Below are 15,693 nucleotides of genomic sequence, written 5' to 3' on the forward strand. Positions count from 1 at the left end.
TTTCTTGGTGCCAGGGACTTCCTCATATGCAGACCCTTACACATGGAGGCACTTATTCCATCCTATATATATAAAACATTATCTATCCTTCAAAGTTAGGCAAATTATCATCTCCATTAAACTGTCCGTGATCTTACAGCTAGAAAAAATTTCCTCGTCTTCTAATCATTCATAACATTCTTTTTTAAAAAATTTTTTTAAACATTTATTTATTTTTGAGACATAATCGTTCATAACATTCTAAATCAGTGCTTCTCAAGCTTTAATGTGCATATGAATCACAGCAGGATCTTATTAAAATGCAAATTATGATTAAGGCAGACTCTGTTACTAAGTGCTCAGGATATAAACCAGGCAAAGAATTACTTATTTATACTGATACGAAATAAAGTCAAAGGATCTCTAAAAACTTCTATACTACACTTTACATATACATAATGGTATCATTACACTGTTGCATTTATACACATGCATTTCAGTACTGCTTTTGGATATAGTTTTATACCATAGACTTGAATGATTCAGCCTGGGTTTCACTACTCATTTATTGGCTGATTCACACATAGCTCATGCGTTTTTAACTTGTACTTATGGAACTTGCTTTTATACACATTATTTTAAATAACTCACATTATGTATGCTATTCACTAAAAATTTTTCATTAAAAAAATTTTTTTTAAATAAGTAATCTCTGCACCCAACATGGGGCTCAAACTCACAACCCCGAGGTCTAGAGTAGCATGCTCTATGATTCAGCCAGCCAGCGTCCCTGCTTTTCATTTTATAGAAGACAATATGGAAGTTTATAGAAACTCTGTAACTCGCCCGATATCACATCACTACTATAAGGCTCAGGACTTTAACTGAAGTCTGCTGGCTCTAAATCCAGCAGTTTTTTAGTTACACTATACAAAATGTGCTAAGTTTTATAGTCCCAAGTATCAATGTCATAGGAGATAAAAGAAAGGAAGAATCATTTATCCCTTCAACAATTATTTTCTGATGTTTATAGTCTGGATTCTGTGGCAGGTGCTGGGACACAGAAACAATCAGGGAAGTCTGTTTCTGACGGACAGTTAAGCAAGGTTTCCCCAAGGAATGAGCATGCCAGTTCAGTGTTAATTCTCAACTTCAGGTAAGGAGCAGAAAGGCATTCGAAGCCTGGGGACTAGGATATGTATAGGTGTGGAGACAAACACTGAGTGAGGCACATTTTAGAACAAAGGATATGTGTGCATAAATAGTATAGATAGGTATCATTAAGAAAGACCTGGACACGGGGCGCCTGGGTGGCGCAGTCGGTTAAGCGTCCGACTTCAGCCAGGTCACGATCTCGCGGTCCGTGAGTTCGAGCCCCGCGTCGGGCTCTGGGCTGATGGCTCAGAGCCTGGAGCCTGTTTCCGATTCTATGTCTCCCTCTCTCTCTGCCCCTCCCCCGTTCATGCTCTGTCTCTCTCTGTCCCAAAAATAAATAAACGTTAAAAAAAAAAAAAATTAAAAAAAAAAAAAAAAAAAGAAAGACCTGGACAGAATCTAGAAGGAAGGTACACTGAAAATACTCATGGTTAGAGAAAAGGCAGGAAAAGGGAGAAGAAAGAAATTACATAATATGCTTAAGAACCAGGGAAAAGACCTGGAGTTACAGAGTCAAATTTTCATGTTAGAGAACAATAAAAACTAAGTGTGGGGCCAGTTAATAGTGAAAAGTAAGCAGCAGCAGCATTGCTAACATGTACCAAGCTCTTAACTCCACCAGATACGGTACTAAGTGCTGTGCATTTGCAAAATATTTGAGCACTGTGTATTAATTCCCATTTTGTATATGAGAAAGTTGAAACTAAGAGAGGCTAAATGACTTGGGCAATATCATATAGACAGTAACTGGCAAAACCAGGATGCAAACCCAGGACTCTTAACACTATTCTTCAGATACACTATTCAATTTATAAAAATATTTAAGAAAGCAGCATCACAATTTCACTAGCTCTTAATTCAGATCTTTCATGCAGAGGTTACTGAACTTCTCTAAGCCTCATTTTCATGACAAAATACAAGAATAATGAAGCTCAGCAGAATTCTTATAAAGATCAAACAAGTTATTTGCTTAAAATACTCTATAAATTTAAACTATACAATGTTATATGCCTGAGGGTATTATTAGACATATATCTATCCTTGTCTATACATCCTCGGTATACAGGAAGCATAGGTATCCTTAAAAGGCTAAATGGAGAAGTTCGAATAAACCTTATATCCATTAGGTTTACTTATTTCAGGCTTCTTGGTTTCGTGTACAGAGTCAGAGGGTTTGCTTGTTATATCGTTGTTAGATTTCTTAGGTGTATTTAAGAGAGGTTATTCCAGGGGTGCCCGGGTGGCTCAGTCGGTTGAGCGTTCGGCTCCGGTCATGATCTCGCGGTCTGTGGGTTCAAGTCCCGCGTCGGGCTCTGTGCTGACAGCTCAGAGCCTGGAGCATGTTTCGGATTCTATGTCTCCCTCTTCCTCTGACCCTCCCCTGTTCATGCTCTCTCTCTCTCTCTCTCTCTCTCTCAGTCTCAAAAATAAATGTTAAAAAAAAAAAGAGAGAGAGAGGTTATTCCTGGGGGCAGGGGAGGATAGGAAACATATATACATAAATACACGAGTTTGAACAAGAATTCAAAATTTTTGAACAATTCAAAAGGCCATGTTTTTAAAGTCTGGAAAATTAAATTTGATATTCCTCCCGAAGCACTATGCTACCAAGTATAGATTAAACAAATCGAAATCTTTTGGGTTGCTGTATTTCACCAAATATTCATATTAGCTTTATTTATTTATTTATTTATTTATTTAGAAAAAATTTTTAAATGTTTATTTATTTTTGAGAGAGACAGAGACAGAATGCGAGTGGGTTAGGGGCAGAGAGAGAGAGAGAGAGGGAGACACAGAAGCTGAAGCAGGCTCCAGGCTCTGAGCTGTCAGCACAGAGCCGGATGTGGGGCTCCAACTCACAAGCTGTGAGATCATGACCTGAGCTGAAGTCAGATGCTCAACCGACTGAGCCACCCAGGTGCCCCTATTCATATTAGCTTTAAAATAAATGTATCAGCTATGTTCTCCACGATAAATAAAAATTTTATTTTCCATTTTAAGTTACGACCAAAACTACAATATTATTTTTTAAACAACGCCACTGAGAAATCAAAACAAGGAAAACAAAACAAAGGAAAATAAGCTATACTAACTGATGCACTATGAAATCAGATTTCTGAGCAAACGTTAGGCTCTCTAGATTGAAATTTCTACAGCTTTATGCATACTTTTTTTTTTCATATAGGGCAGTAAGTCTAGTCGTTGGCAAATAATTGGTGTATACAGTCTAATAAAATTAAAATTCGAAACCGACTAGCAGAGAAAGAGTCAGGTCAGAAAGAGTCTGGTAAGGAACAGAGAAAAGGAGGAAAAACTTTCCTACGATGTAGAAAAAGAAAAATCTCTCCGGCACAACGGCTTCCTCACAACAGCACAAGGAAATACGTAGATGCCCTTGGGGACACCTAACTGTATTACAAGAACTTCCAAACACACTTGGGCCCGCTTCTCTGAATATTGAGGTCAAACACTACACAACAGGAGGAAAACTGGGACGTAGGCAGGATATCGGTGTCCATACAAAACACGAACTCCTCTAAGAAGTTTGTATTCGCAGTGCCGAATCTAACATCGGCATAAAGTTCTCTCTCGGTAAATAAGAGAGGAACACAGATCTCCTACCTCGTTTTCATTCTTTCACACCCACCCTCGCCAACTGGACCACTCCTTTTTTGATTAACAGCAAGTCATTGCAGAAATAAAATCTTACGGTTCCGTGGGCCCCGCTGAGGTATGGGGAGAGCCAGAAGCCAAGTGAGTAATTTGGGACGCCTTCCCAAAGCCCTCCGTCCACTCAGGCCCCCTCGGAAGGCCGGGCAGGCGCAGAGGGCTCGAGTCCCCACCCGGCCGCAACCGCCTCGGCACCACAAAGAGCCCACCGCGTCGCACCCCGCGTCCACCTGGGGCTCAGGCTCACCTTCCGCGTCTGCCGAAGAGACAAAGGTGAAGTCCCCGTTCGAGGGGGAATACGCCGGGGGTGGGCCCGGCGGCTGCATCTCGCGGCCCCTCCGAGCCGGCGGCGGTGGAGGAGGCTGCGGCTGGGCCCAGGCCCCAAGGCGGCCGCGACACCGGCCCGCACGCGCGCCCTACAGTGAGGCCCGCGAGCCGGGAGGTGCAAGCCGGGAGCGAGGCCGGAGACGAGCTGCCCCGGAGTCTGCCCCACCAAAGTCTCTTAGGTGGCGGCCGCCCAAACACCACGACGCCGGCGCCCTGACAGGACCATAACAGTGACAGCGCCCCTTGGATTGGCTCTTTGTAATGTGCTCTCCCATTGGCTCCTGGAGGAAGGTTCCGATTGGGTCTCCCCATTGTTGATTCCGGAAGTTGACCCAAGGACAGGAAGTTCACTTCTAATTGGTGGGACCTCTAGGTTTCCCCAGCCTTCTTGGCTGCTATTTTTTACTTGACGTGTCTTCTCTGGTGGCTTTTCTTTATTTCTTTCGTCCGTTTTTGTTAACTGGACAAATTCTAAAAAACTTTTAGAGGTAGGAACATTTCTGGAGGTCTAGGATCCCCAGATTGCGTTGTCTTTAGTCATTAAGTAATTGTAATAACGTTTTGACTGAATTATATATCATCCCTGAGAGTCATGTGTGAAAGGAAGGGGGCTGGACTGGATAATAAAAAAGAAGATAAGTTGTAAATTGCTACCTAGAAACTAGGGCTGTCATCTAGACACACTTGTGTATTTATGAGAGAGACAACTGAGGCCAGAAAAGATAAGTACCCTAATGGAGGGTACTCAAATCTCCTGACTTCTAGTTCAGGGCTCTATTCGCTACAAGGCCCTGTCTGTTGATACACTTATCAAAGTTTACAAACTCATCTAGGTTTTTTGTTTGGTTTGTTTTATTTTAGAGAGAGTGGGAGGGTAGGAGGGACAGGGGCGAGGGGGTTAGAGAGAGAGAGAAAGAGAGAGAGAATCCCAAGCAGACTCTATGCACAGAGGGTGATGTGGGGCTCGATTTCAGGAATTGTGAGATCATGACCTGAGTGAAAATCAAGAGTCCCACACTCAAGGGACTGAGCCACCCAGGTGCCCCACCCACTGAGGTTCTTAAATCTTTAAATACATATACTTAAATTTAATGTCCAAGCTACATAACCATGGCTTCCAATTTAGAAGGAGAGGGTTTGAGGATATATCATGAGACAGACTTGCAGAGATGCATGATGCATAAGCAGTAGAGCAATGGGAAGGTATGGCCATTAATGTGTCAAAAGGAATATTGATACTTTTTGCATAGGAGGTAACAAGTTGGTACTTAAAGGATGAGCAAAAACTTGCTGGCAAAGAGGATGGGTTGTGGGGCGGGGCGGGGGGGAATGTGCTGTCAGCTTGGGTCAGAACATTCCAGAGACCATTTAATGGACTTGGGAAACTGGAAGTCATTTAGTTTACTTGGAGCTTACATTTCATAGGAGAGAATGGGTACAGATGAGATTGCATGAATAGGTAAAGAAGAAATCATGAATAATCTTACCTGCTATTCAAAGGATTAGCTTTTCTTCATGGAAGTATTGGAGGAACCATTAAAGGAGTTAGAGCAAAGGAATAACATATCAGAGATCCTTGTTAGAATTATTACTTAAAATATCCACAGTAGTAAGTATTTTGACTTGAAGAGCAGAGACTTTTTTTTTTTTTTTAGTTTATTCATTTCTGCAAGTGAGAGAGAGTGGGGGAGGGGCAGAGAGAGAGGGAGAGAGAGAATCCCAGGCAGGCTCTGCACTGTCAGCTCAGAGCCCAATGCAGGGCTCGAACCTACAAACCATGAGATCATGACCTGAACCAAAACCAAGAGTCAGACACTTAACTAAGCCACCTAGGCACACCTGGAGATCAGAGACTTCTATGAGACTTGCAGAAATATAAGTAAATTGTGGATGAGGGTTGCAACATTGGGGATGGAAAAGAGGAAGCCCATATGAGACATATTAAGTTTAGGAATCCACAGGACTTAGTGATCAAGGAGAAGAGATGTGGAATGAAGAAAAGGAAAGAGCCTAGCGTGACTTCATGTTTCTTGCTTAGGTGGTTGGAAGTGTTATTTATTAAGTGAGTAAATAAAAGAGGACCTGGTTTGGGGATAAGGGAAAGTTTTGAACAACCTGCACTAGAACATGCAGGTTGAGCTGTCTAGTTATTCTTTGGTAATAAGGACCCCGTGCACAGTGTAGCATTGTAGTTATCAATGTATGGTTGGTAATTGCATCTATGAATACAGAAGAGATTTCCCAGTAAGAGTGTAGTGAGTGAGAGAAGAGTGCCAAGAGTGATACTCTCCGGAACACCAATATTTAAAGGCAATCTAGGAGGGCATTGGGTTACAAAGGAGGTGAGATGAGTTGCAGTTTAAAATAGGATGGTCAGGATAGGCAAAATTGGGAAAGTCACATTTGAGCAAGGATTTGAAGGATGTGATCATTTGTACTGGGTCCACTCAGTTAAGTTGGAACTATGATTCCTATAATCCATTTTCCCATATGCCTTTAGGCTAGAGTTTCTCAAAAGAAGAGTTTGCACAAGATTTGTAAGGTAGAAATGAAGCAGTAGCCATTGGACTCAGTAGGTTAAGCCTCCAACTTTCGCTCAGGTCATGATCTCATGGTTTACAGGTTCAAGCCCTGGGTCGGGCTCTGTGCTGACAGCTAAGAGTCTGGAGCCTGCTTCGGATTCTGTGTCTCCCTCTCTCTCTGTTCCTCCCCTGCTCATTCTCTGTCTCTCAAAAATAAATAAATGTTAAAAAAATTAAAAAATAAATAAAAATGTCTACAAGGAAGGAAAAAAAAACACTCAACAATTGCAACAGAAGAGCAGTTCCTCATTCTGATGATGGACATATGTGGTAGACAGAATAATGACCCCCAAAGATGTCCAGTCCTAATACCCAGAACCTCTGACTATGTTATGTTACATGGCAAAGGATAATTAAGACTGCAGATGGAATCTTTGCTACTAGTGTTAACAAAGGTCTTTAATGTGATATGAAAAGCACAAATCATAAAAGAAATGGTGACTTGAACTTCACAAAATTTAAAAACTGCTGAAGACATTAAGTCAATGAAAAGACAAACCACAGACTGGGAGGAAATATTCACTATCCATATATCTGACAAATGATTTGTCTTTAGAATACTTAGATAATTTTTATAAATCATTGTCATTAAAACATGGAAGAAAAATTCACAGATATATTTCATGAAAGAAGATATTCATTTGGCCAATAAGCACATTAAGGGCGCCCAACATCATTAGTCACAATGGAAATGGAAATTATCACCACAATGAGAAACCACTGCAGACTCATTAGAATAGCTACATTTAACAGGACTGATAATACTAAGCATTGGAGAGGTTGTGGACCAACTGGAACTCTTAACACATAAGGACAACTGTTCGGCAGTTTTTAAAAATTTTTTTTAATGTTCATTTATTTTTGAGACAGACAGAGAGAGAGAGAGAGAGCTGGGGAGGGGCAGATAGAAAGGGAGACACAGAATCCCAAGCAGGCTCCAGGCTCTGAGCTGTCAGCACACAGTCCAACATGGGGCATGAACTCACAAACCGTGAGATCATGACCCAAACTAAAATCGGAGACTTAACCGACTGAGCCACCCAGGTTCCCCTGCCCCTCCTTTATAAGGACATTTGTGATCACATTTAGAACTCATCCAGATAATCCAGGATTAGGTCCCCATCTCAAGATCCACATCTACAAAAATACAACATTTACGATCTCCAGGGGTTAAGACCTGATACATTTGGGTGGCCCACTATGACCACATTTCTACGTTTCCCCTTTTTATCCTGTATTATATAATTTGTTATTAAAAAGCAATATGAGTTTATTACAGAAAATTAGAATATACAGATAAGCAAGCAAAGAAGAAAAATTTTAATTACCATAATCCTACCTCCCCCCAGATTATTTATAGAGTTCTTTCTCCATGAACATACATTTACATTAAAATTTAGGGGGTGCCTGGGTGACTCAGTTGGTTAAGCATCCGACTTTGGCTCAGGTCATGATCTCGTGGTTCTTGAGTTCAAGCTCTGCACCCAAGTCTCTGCTGTCAGCATACAGCCTGCTTCAGATCCTCTGTCCCCCTTTCTCTGCCCCTAGCCTGCACTCTCTCCCTCTCTCTCTCTCTCAAAAATAAATATACACACACAAAAAATTTAAAACCCAGCCAGTAGCACAGCCCTTGATCTCACATCAGAAAAACCCAGCTCACAAGCTGGAAAAGACTGCTGTTACTCCCATAGAAAACCCAATATGCAGAAAATGATTTAGGGGACAACTTAGATATCCCCCTCTGTCAGGTGAACGTCAGAGTGCTCTTTTTGAACTAGGCAGTTAAGGAACATAAAAAGTTCATGGTAGTTTGTGCAAAGATAGAGGAAAGATTACACAAGAGTGTCCTTTTCAAGAGAACTTCCGGGAGATTTCTCCATTTCCAGAGCTGAATGTCAACTGGCTTCCTGGAGTCTGTGATCACAAGGTTTGAACGTGTGTGTGTCAGTGGAACCTGTGGCTCTTCACATTCAGGAGAATGTCCCATGCATCCATTTGCTCTGTGCTAATGTTGCCCAGGACCCTGATGACCGAGAATATACATGTGCTAGAAGTCTGCTGGGATCCATGGCACGGGTGGCTGTGACTGCAATAGCAATATGCTTTAGCCAACCCAACTGGCTCATTTAATTTCTCTCTCACTCATTTAATCATAAAAATTAGTATGTATTAAATGTTCAAAAACACTTTGCTTCATTTTAGCTATAGAATAAATAAACCAACAGAAGTAAGACTGATGTGTTGTGAATAATGAGTATAGTGTCTCATGAGTAATTCCTTTCCTGATGCGAATTTCTAGCTATTGTGCCTTTAAGGTTCACGGTCAGCTTCTTTCCCTTGCTACTTCTACTTCCTCTCATCTTCCCTCTCTGAACTGGTAGTTTTGGTATCCAAACCATTCTTACTACACTTTGGAAAAAAAAAAAAAAGGAACTTATGTTGGCCCTTCTCTTACAATCCCCTACCACAGGGGCAGGGAGACATTCAACCCACACAACACTTTACGTGAAACGGGAAGCTAATAAGAAGAAACTTTATTTTGAAAGCCTCTTTTGATACACCAAGAAGAGGGCAACTGGATTGCTCAGCCAGGTAATGTGGGGAGAGAGAAGGGGGTTTTAGGTGGGTTTCAGAATCAAATACTAAACTGTGGGTTTACATTCAATTAAAGCTTGGGTGTGGGGATATAAAAAGCTTACCACTGAAGAATGTGTTTTTGCATGGCTGGATTTGACTGCTGGGAAACTTTTAGGGGTGTTAGCCTGGTCTGCTGGGGTGTCATGAGATTACTTGGAATTGATGTTAAATGCACATTAAGTCAGAGAGGTGTGTTTTTCTATGAGACAAAGTGAAGGAAAGGACTTTGAAAAATACTTGTTGGACTTATAGAAAGGAAACCTACTCTTTTTCCTAAAAGTGTTGTTAGAGTCATAGGTCAGAACTGAAAAGGCCTGGGCGTGGGGGAGCTATGTAGTCCCTTCAGCCTCTGAATTCCTGACAAGAAAGCTGATATCTGGAGAGAGAAGTGAAGGAAACTGCTGTTCACAGGACATCTATTATTGACAGTACTGACAGGGTCTCTACATACTTTCTCTCAGTTAATCCTTACAACCCTAGTTTAGAGAGGTGGAAACTGGCAGAGAGTTTAAATGACTGCTTCGGGGTGCCTGGTTGGCTCAGTTGGTTAAGTGACCTACTCTTGATTTTGGCTCAGGTCATGATCTCACTGTTCGTGGGTTTGAGCCCTGCATCAGGCTGCTTAGAATTCTCTCTCTCTTAAAATAAATAAACTTTTAAAAAAAAGATAGAACCACGTCTCCTGTCACTCCTTAAAAGTTGGGCAAACTTCTCTGCTGTCTTATAGTCTGTTCAGGCCACCATCAGAGAATACCACAGAAACAGAAAGCATTTTACTCACAGTTCTTGAGGCTACAGTTCAAGATCAAAGTGTCAGAAGTTTTGGTTTCTCCTGAAACCTTCGTTTTCAAAAAAAAATTTTTTTAATATTTATTTTTGAGAGAGAGACAGAGCATGAGTGGGAGAGGGGCAGAGAGAGAAAGGGAGACACAGAATCCAAAGCAGGCCCCAGGCTCTGAGCTGTCAGCTCGGAGCTCCTCACGGGGCTCGAACCCACAGACCGCAAGATCATAACCTGAGCCAAAGTCAGATGCTTAACCAACTGAGCCACCCAGGTGTCACCTGAAACCTTGGTTTTCGGACGGCTGCCTTCTCACTGTGTCCTCACATGTTCTCCACTGGGCAAGAATCCCTGGGGTCTCTCTTTGCATGTACAAATCTTACCTTCTTATAGGACCCCAGTCAGATTGGATTAGGGCCCACCCTCATTTTAACTTAATTACCTCTTTACAGGCCATATTTCCAAATAGCCATAGAGTGAGTACTGGGGGTTAGAGCTTCAACATATGGATTTTGGGGAACATAATTCAGCTACAACACTAATAGTAAGAATAATTTCTAGTATCCAAACTGAATATGAATTTTTGGCAACTTCAGAATCAGCTTAGCAATTTTAATTTTAATTCATTATTTTAGCAGACAAAGTGACTGATGGCCAACTCAGGGACTAGCTTATTGTGTTTACATGTGAATACAAGGATCTTCTTGGTTCCTTCCTCTATCTTCTCCCTCTTGTCTTTTCTCACTGAACTCTGCTTAGTCAGTGGAGGTCTGATACCTCCAAGACCCATACCTTTTTTGTGGGGGTAGAAAGGGAGGGAAGAAACTATAGTAGCTCCTGTTTACTGAGTCTTTTCTGTGTACTAAGGCCTCCCAGCTTAACAGTGGTAGAGCTGGAATCTGCACTCAGTCCTGACACCAAAATAGGCCCTTGCTCACACTCACGTGCTATCCTCATCCTTGCTTCCAGGCTGTAACCCCCCATGGCTCCTTCTCTATGCTGCCCCTCTGCCTAGAAATACCCTTCTGCCTTTACTGCCTGGTGAACTTTGGTTTCCTTCAAAACAACTCAAAAGTCACCTCTTCCAGGCAGAATTAAATATCCCTCCACAGGGGTTGCTCTAGAACACTGACCTTCAAAACTGCATTGACTGCCACTCGAGATAAGAAATACCTCTTCTAAGGGCGCCTGGGTGGCTCAGTCGGTTGAGCGTCCTTCTTCAGCTCAGGTCATGATCTCGTGGTCTGTGAGTTTGAGCCCCACGTCGGGCTCTGTGCTGACAGCTCAGAGCCTGGAGCCTGGTTTGGATTCTGTGTCTCCCTCTCTCTCTGCCCCTCCCCTGCTCATGCTCTGTCTCTCTCTCTGTCAAAAATAAACATTAAAAAAATTTTTTTTAAAGAAATACATCTTCTATCACTACCCAGTGCCAGGGTACATAAATAATTGAAATAAAACGTTCATGTGTTCTGATAGTTTTAATTCTATTTCATTAAAAATATATATCCTAAGGCACCTGCCTGGCTCAATCAGAGGAGCGTGCGACTCTTAATCTTGGGGTTGTGTATTCGAACCCCACATTGGGTGTAGACATTACTTAAAATAAAAACAGAAATAAACTTAAAAAAATTAAAAAACTAAAAATATATATACTAATTGTAACCCACTTAAGTTACTATCATGACCTGCTAATGAGTTGGCCGATTTGAAAAACTGCTCACGAAGATACTCTTTCTCGTTTTGACAACTTTTCTTGTTTCTCTCATCTCTGAAAGCCTCAGATCCTCCAGCTCTACATATAAATGTGCTGGGGTCCAGTTCTTTTCTGATACTGGTTCCTGAGAGGTTTCTGATTATCAGTTTCTACTCCTTCTGGGTTTCTACTCCAGGAAGTAGGACTTTCTGTATCTTCCTGTCTTTCTCTCCAGCCTGGGGGAGCACCTGTTTGCCCCAATTCTCTGACAGATCTAAAAAGAGGTGTTGATTTTCAGTTTAGGCAGTTACTTTTTACTTGGTATGCGGATGGAGTAATGACTTCTCTATAAGCCAGACCAGAAAACAGAAGTCAAAAAGGCTTCCTTTAAAAATAGAAAGCAATAGGGTGCTTGGGTGTCTTAGTTAAGCGTCCAACTCTTGCTTTCGGCTCAGGTCATGATCTCATGGTTTGTGAGGTTGAGCCTTGCATCAGGCTCCGCGCTGAGCATAGGGCCTTCTTGGGACTCTCTCTCTCCCTCTCTCTCTGCCTCTCCCTTGCTCACACACTCTCTCTCTCTCAAAATAAATAAAACATTAAAAAAATAGAAATCAATAATTTTTTTAACATCTATTTATTTTTGAGAGACACAGAGAAACAGAGTGTGAGCAGGGTAGGGGCAGAGAGAGAAAGAGACAAAGAATCTGAAGCAGGCTCCAGTCTCTGAGCTGTCAGCACAGAGCCCAATGCGGGTCTCAAACTCATGAACCTTGAGATCATGACCTGAGCTGAAGTCAGACACTTAACCGACTGAGCCACTCAGGCGCCCCAAGAGAAATCAGTAAAACTTTATATGGAAATGCAAACAGTTCTTAAAAAAAAAATTGAAGAGTTTACCTGATTTCAAGACTTATTATAAGGATGCAATAATCAAGACAGTGTGATAATGGCATAAGAACAGACATATAAATCAATGGAACAGAATAGAATCCAGAAGCAGATTCACAAATTCAATGGGTAAAGGATATTTTTTTCAACCAATCATGCTGGAAAAATTGGACATCTCTATGGGGAAAAAAAACAAACTTCAACTCATCATCTTCATAAACAAAAACTATCCCCAAATGGATCAATGACCTAAATGTAAAAGCTAAAATTATAAAACCTCTACAAGAAAACTTAGGTGAAAATCTTTGTGGCTTGGGATAACAATGATTTTGTAGATAGGACACAAATAGCATGAACCAAAGAAGAAAAAATTAATAAGGTAGAATTCAGGGGCTCCTGGGTCACTCAGGCTGTTGAACGTCCGACTCTTGATTTCAGCTCAGGTCATGATCTCATGGTTGTGCAATTGAGCCCCTTGTCCAGCTCCACACTGGGCTGGGTGTGGAGGCTGCTTGAGATTCTCTCTCTCCCTCTCCCTCTGCCCCTCTCCCTCTCCCTCTGCGAGCTCAGGAGTGTGTGCACATGCTCACTCTAGCTCTCTCTCTCTCTCTCTCTCTTTCTCTCTCTCTCTCAGTCCCACTATCTCTCTCTCAAAAAACAAACAAAGCCCCCCCAAAAAAAAACACACCAAGGTAGAATTTATAAAAAGGAAAATGTTTTGTTTTCCAAAAGATACAAGGCCGTTGTATTAATAAAACCTTTGTATTAACCATGTTTTTAATATTTTATATTTTATGATGCTTGGCTTGCTCGGGGGTTTTGCTAGCTGGGAGAGCCTGTGCCTACCAGGGCTAACTAATTCCTAGGAACAGCGAAACACTTGTCTCTATGTGTGCCTTTCTTACGCAAAACAACTAATCCAAAGACATCCCCAACCACCAACTTTACTAACAGGCACCAAGCCATTATTCCCTTGCCTTAAATCACTCCAGAGTCACCATTATATCCCAGAGTTTGCCAAAATTATTCAAACTGTCTAATCCTAAACTTGTTCAAACTTGCCTGCCCTGCCTTACCCATTTCTTCCTGTGAAAACTATAATGCAGGCTGTGGGCTAAGCTTTCTCCTTTTCTCCTGTCTCCTGATCAATTCCGGTGCTGCTCGGGCAGCCCTGTGTGATGTGGCGTCCCCTCTTTCTACTGGGAGTTGTAAGTAATAAAACTTCTTTTATTGGTATTGATCTCTCCATTTGGTCACTCCATTATCTCTATAAATTAATTCCTGGATACAATCAAAGCAACCACAGATTAGGAGAAAACACTCACAGTACATATAACCAACAAACAATTTATAACCAGAATCTATGAAGAACTCTTGAAAGTCAGTAATTAGAAGACAACTTAATTTGTAAAATGGGCAAAAGATCTGTACAGATACTTCAGAGAAGATTTATGAAAGAATGATAAAGTACCTGAAAAGATGTTCAACATCATTAAATGAAAATTAAAAATACATAATGAGATACCACTAAAATAAAAAAGATAGATAATGCCAAGTGTTGGTGAGAATTTAGAACAGTTGGAACTGTTAGTTTTACATGGTGGTAGGCATGTAAAATGGTAATAACCACTTTGAAAAATGGTTTGGCACCTTCTACAAAATTAACATACACTTGGGGCACGTGGGTGGCTCAGTTAAACACCGGACTTTGGCTCAGGTCATGATCTTATGGTTTGTGAATTTGAGCCGCATATCAGGTTCTCTGCTGTCATACCAGAGCCTGCTTCAGATCCTCTGTCTCCCTCTCCCTGCTCCTCTCCCCACTCTCTCACGCACTCTTTCTCTCTCTCAAAAAATAAACATTAAAAAAATTAACATACACTTACCGTATGACTCAGAAATTCTACTTCTAGGTATTTATCCAAGAGAAATGAAAATACATGTCCATAAAGATAGTAATATATGAATGTTCATAGCAGTTTCACTCATTATAGCCACAAACTGGAAACAAATCAAATGCCAATCAATCAAATTGATAAATAAACTGATCTGTTTATACAATGGAATACTGCTCAATCAAAAAAGGACTTAACTACCAATAAATGCAAACAAGGCAAATCTCAAAAACATGATGGTAAATGAAAGGAGCCAGACACAAGAGAACATACTACATTTTTCCATTTATATGACTCTCTAGAACAGGTGAAACTAATTTACAGTTAAAGAAATTGATCAGTGGTTGCTTTGGTGAGGAATAGGAGGGATGGATTATACAAGGAAACTTTCTGCAGTGATAGAAATAGTCTAAATATAGACTGGGGTATTATTGACTTTGGTGTGTACATTTGTCAAAGCTCCTTGCATTTTATTGTCTGTAGTTTTTGTATCATATATAATTATATTTTAATATAATATAATAATATATACATACAAATGTGTTATATAATATATAATTATTATAATCATTAACATTTATTATATATAATAAACATATATACATCAAATACATAATATAATACCTGCATACAAATATACCATATATATGTATGTCTTGTATATAATTATACCTTAATGAGGTTGATATTTTTGTTTGTGTGTTGTTGTTGTTGTTTTGTTTTGTTTTGAGAGAGAGAGAGAGTGTGTGAAAGCAGGGGAGAGAGGCACAGGGAGAGAGAGAGAGAGGAGAATTAAGCCTGGGATCATGACCTGAGCCCAAATCAAGAGTTGGACACTCAGCCAACTGAGTCACCCAGGAGCCCTAACGAGGTTGATTTTTTTTTATTAAAAAAATTTTTTTTAATGTTTATTTATTTTTGAGAGGGAGACAGAGTGCGAGCAGGGGAGGGGCAGAGAGAGGGAGAGACGCAGAACCCTAAGCAGTCTCCGGGCTCTGAGCTGTCAGAGCCCAACGTGGGGCTCAAATTTGTCAACCAAGAGATCATGACCTGGGACAAAGTCAGATGCCAAACCAACTGAGCCACCCA

The 15,693-nt window shown here is 41.0% G+C and overlaps 2 protein-coding genes and 1 long non-coding RNA gene across 3 annotated transcripts in view; 1 reads left to right on the top strand and 2 right to left on the bottom strand.

Annotated features, from left to right (window-relative positions):
* The window catches only part of YIPF4 (Yip1 domain family member 4), a 29,362-nt gene extending 25,022 nt beyond the window's left edge, over positions 1–4,340 (bottom strand). The window contains exon 1 of the mRNA XM_030311345.1: positions 4,052–4,340. Coding sequence (XP_030167205.1) covers positions 4,052–4,130 — 79 coding nt within the window. The 5' untranslated portion in view covers positions 4,131–4,340. The remainder of the gene's footprint in view (positions 1–4,051) is intronic.
* LOC115510952 lies at positions 682–2,403 on the bottom strand. Its single transcript, XR_003967899.1, has 2 exons — positions 1,523–2,403; positions 682–1,270 (listed from the first exon to the last, which is right to left on the bottom strand). It is a non-coding gene; the product is annotated as an uncharacterized LOC115510952 (long non-coding RNA).
* A 4,748-nt stretch (positions 4,341–9,088) lies between the features above and the next one.
* The window catches only part of NLRC4 (NLR family CARD domain containing 4), a 36,955-nt gene continuing 30,350 nt past the window's right edge, over positions 9,089–15,693 (top strand). The window contains exon 1 of the mRNA XM_030311346.1: positions 9,089–9,305. The gene's annotated coding sequence lies outside the window, so the exon portion shown is untranslated. The remainder of the gene's footprint in view (positions 9,306–15,693) is intronic.

The sequence above is a fragment of the Lynx canadensis genome, chromosome A3 (assembly GCF_007474595.2).
Source record: "Lynx canadensis isolate LIC74 chromosome A3, mLynCan4.pri.v2, whole genome shotgun sequence".
In the NCBI taxonomy this organism is placed as follows: domain Eukaryota; kingdom Metazoa; phylum Chordata; class Mammalia; order Carnivora; family Felidae; genus Lynx; species Lynx canadensis.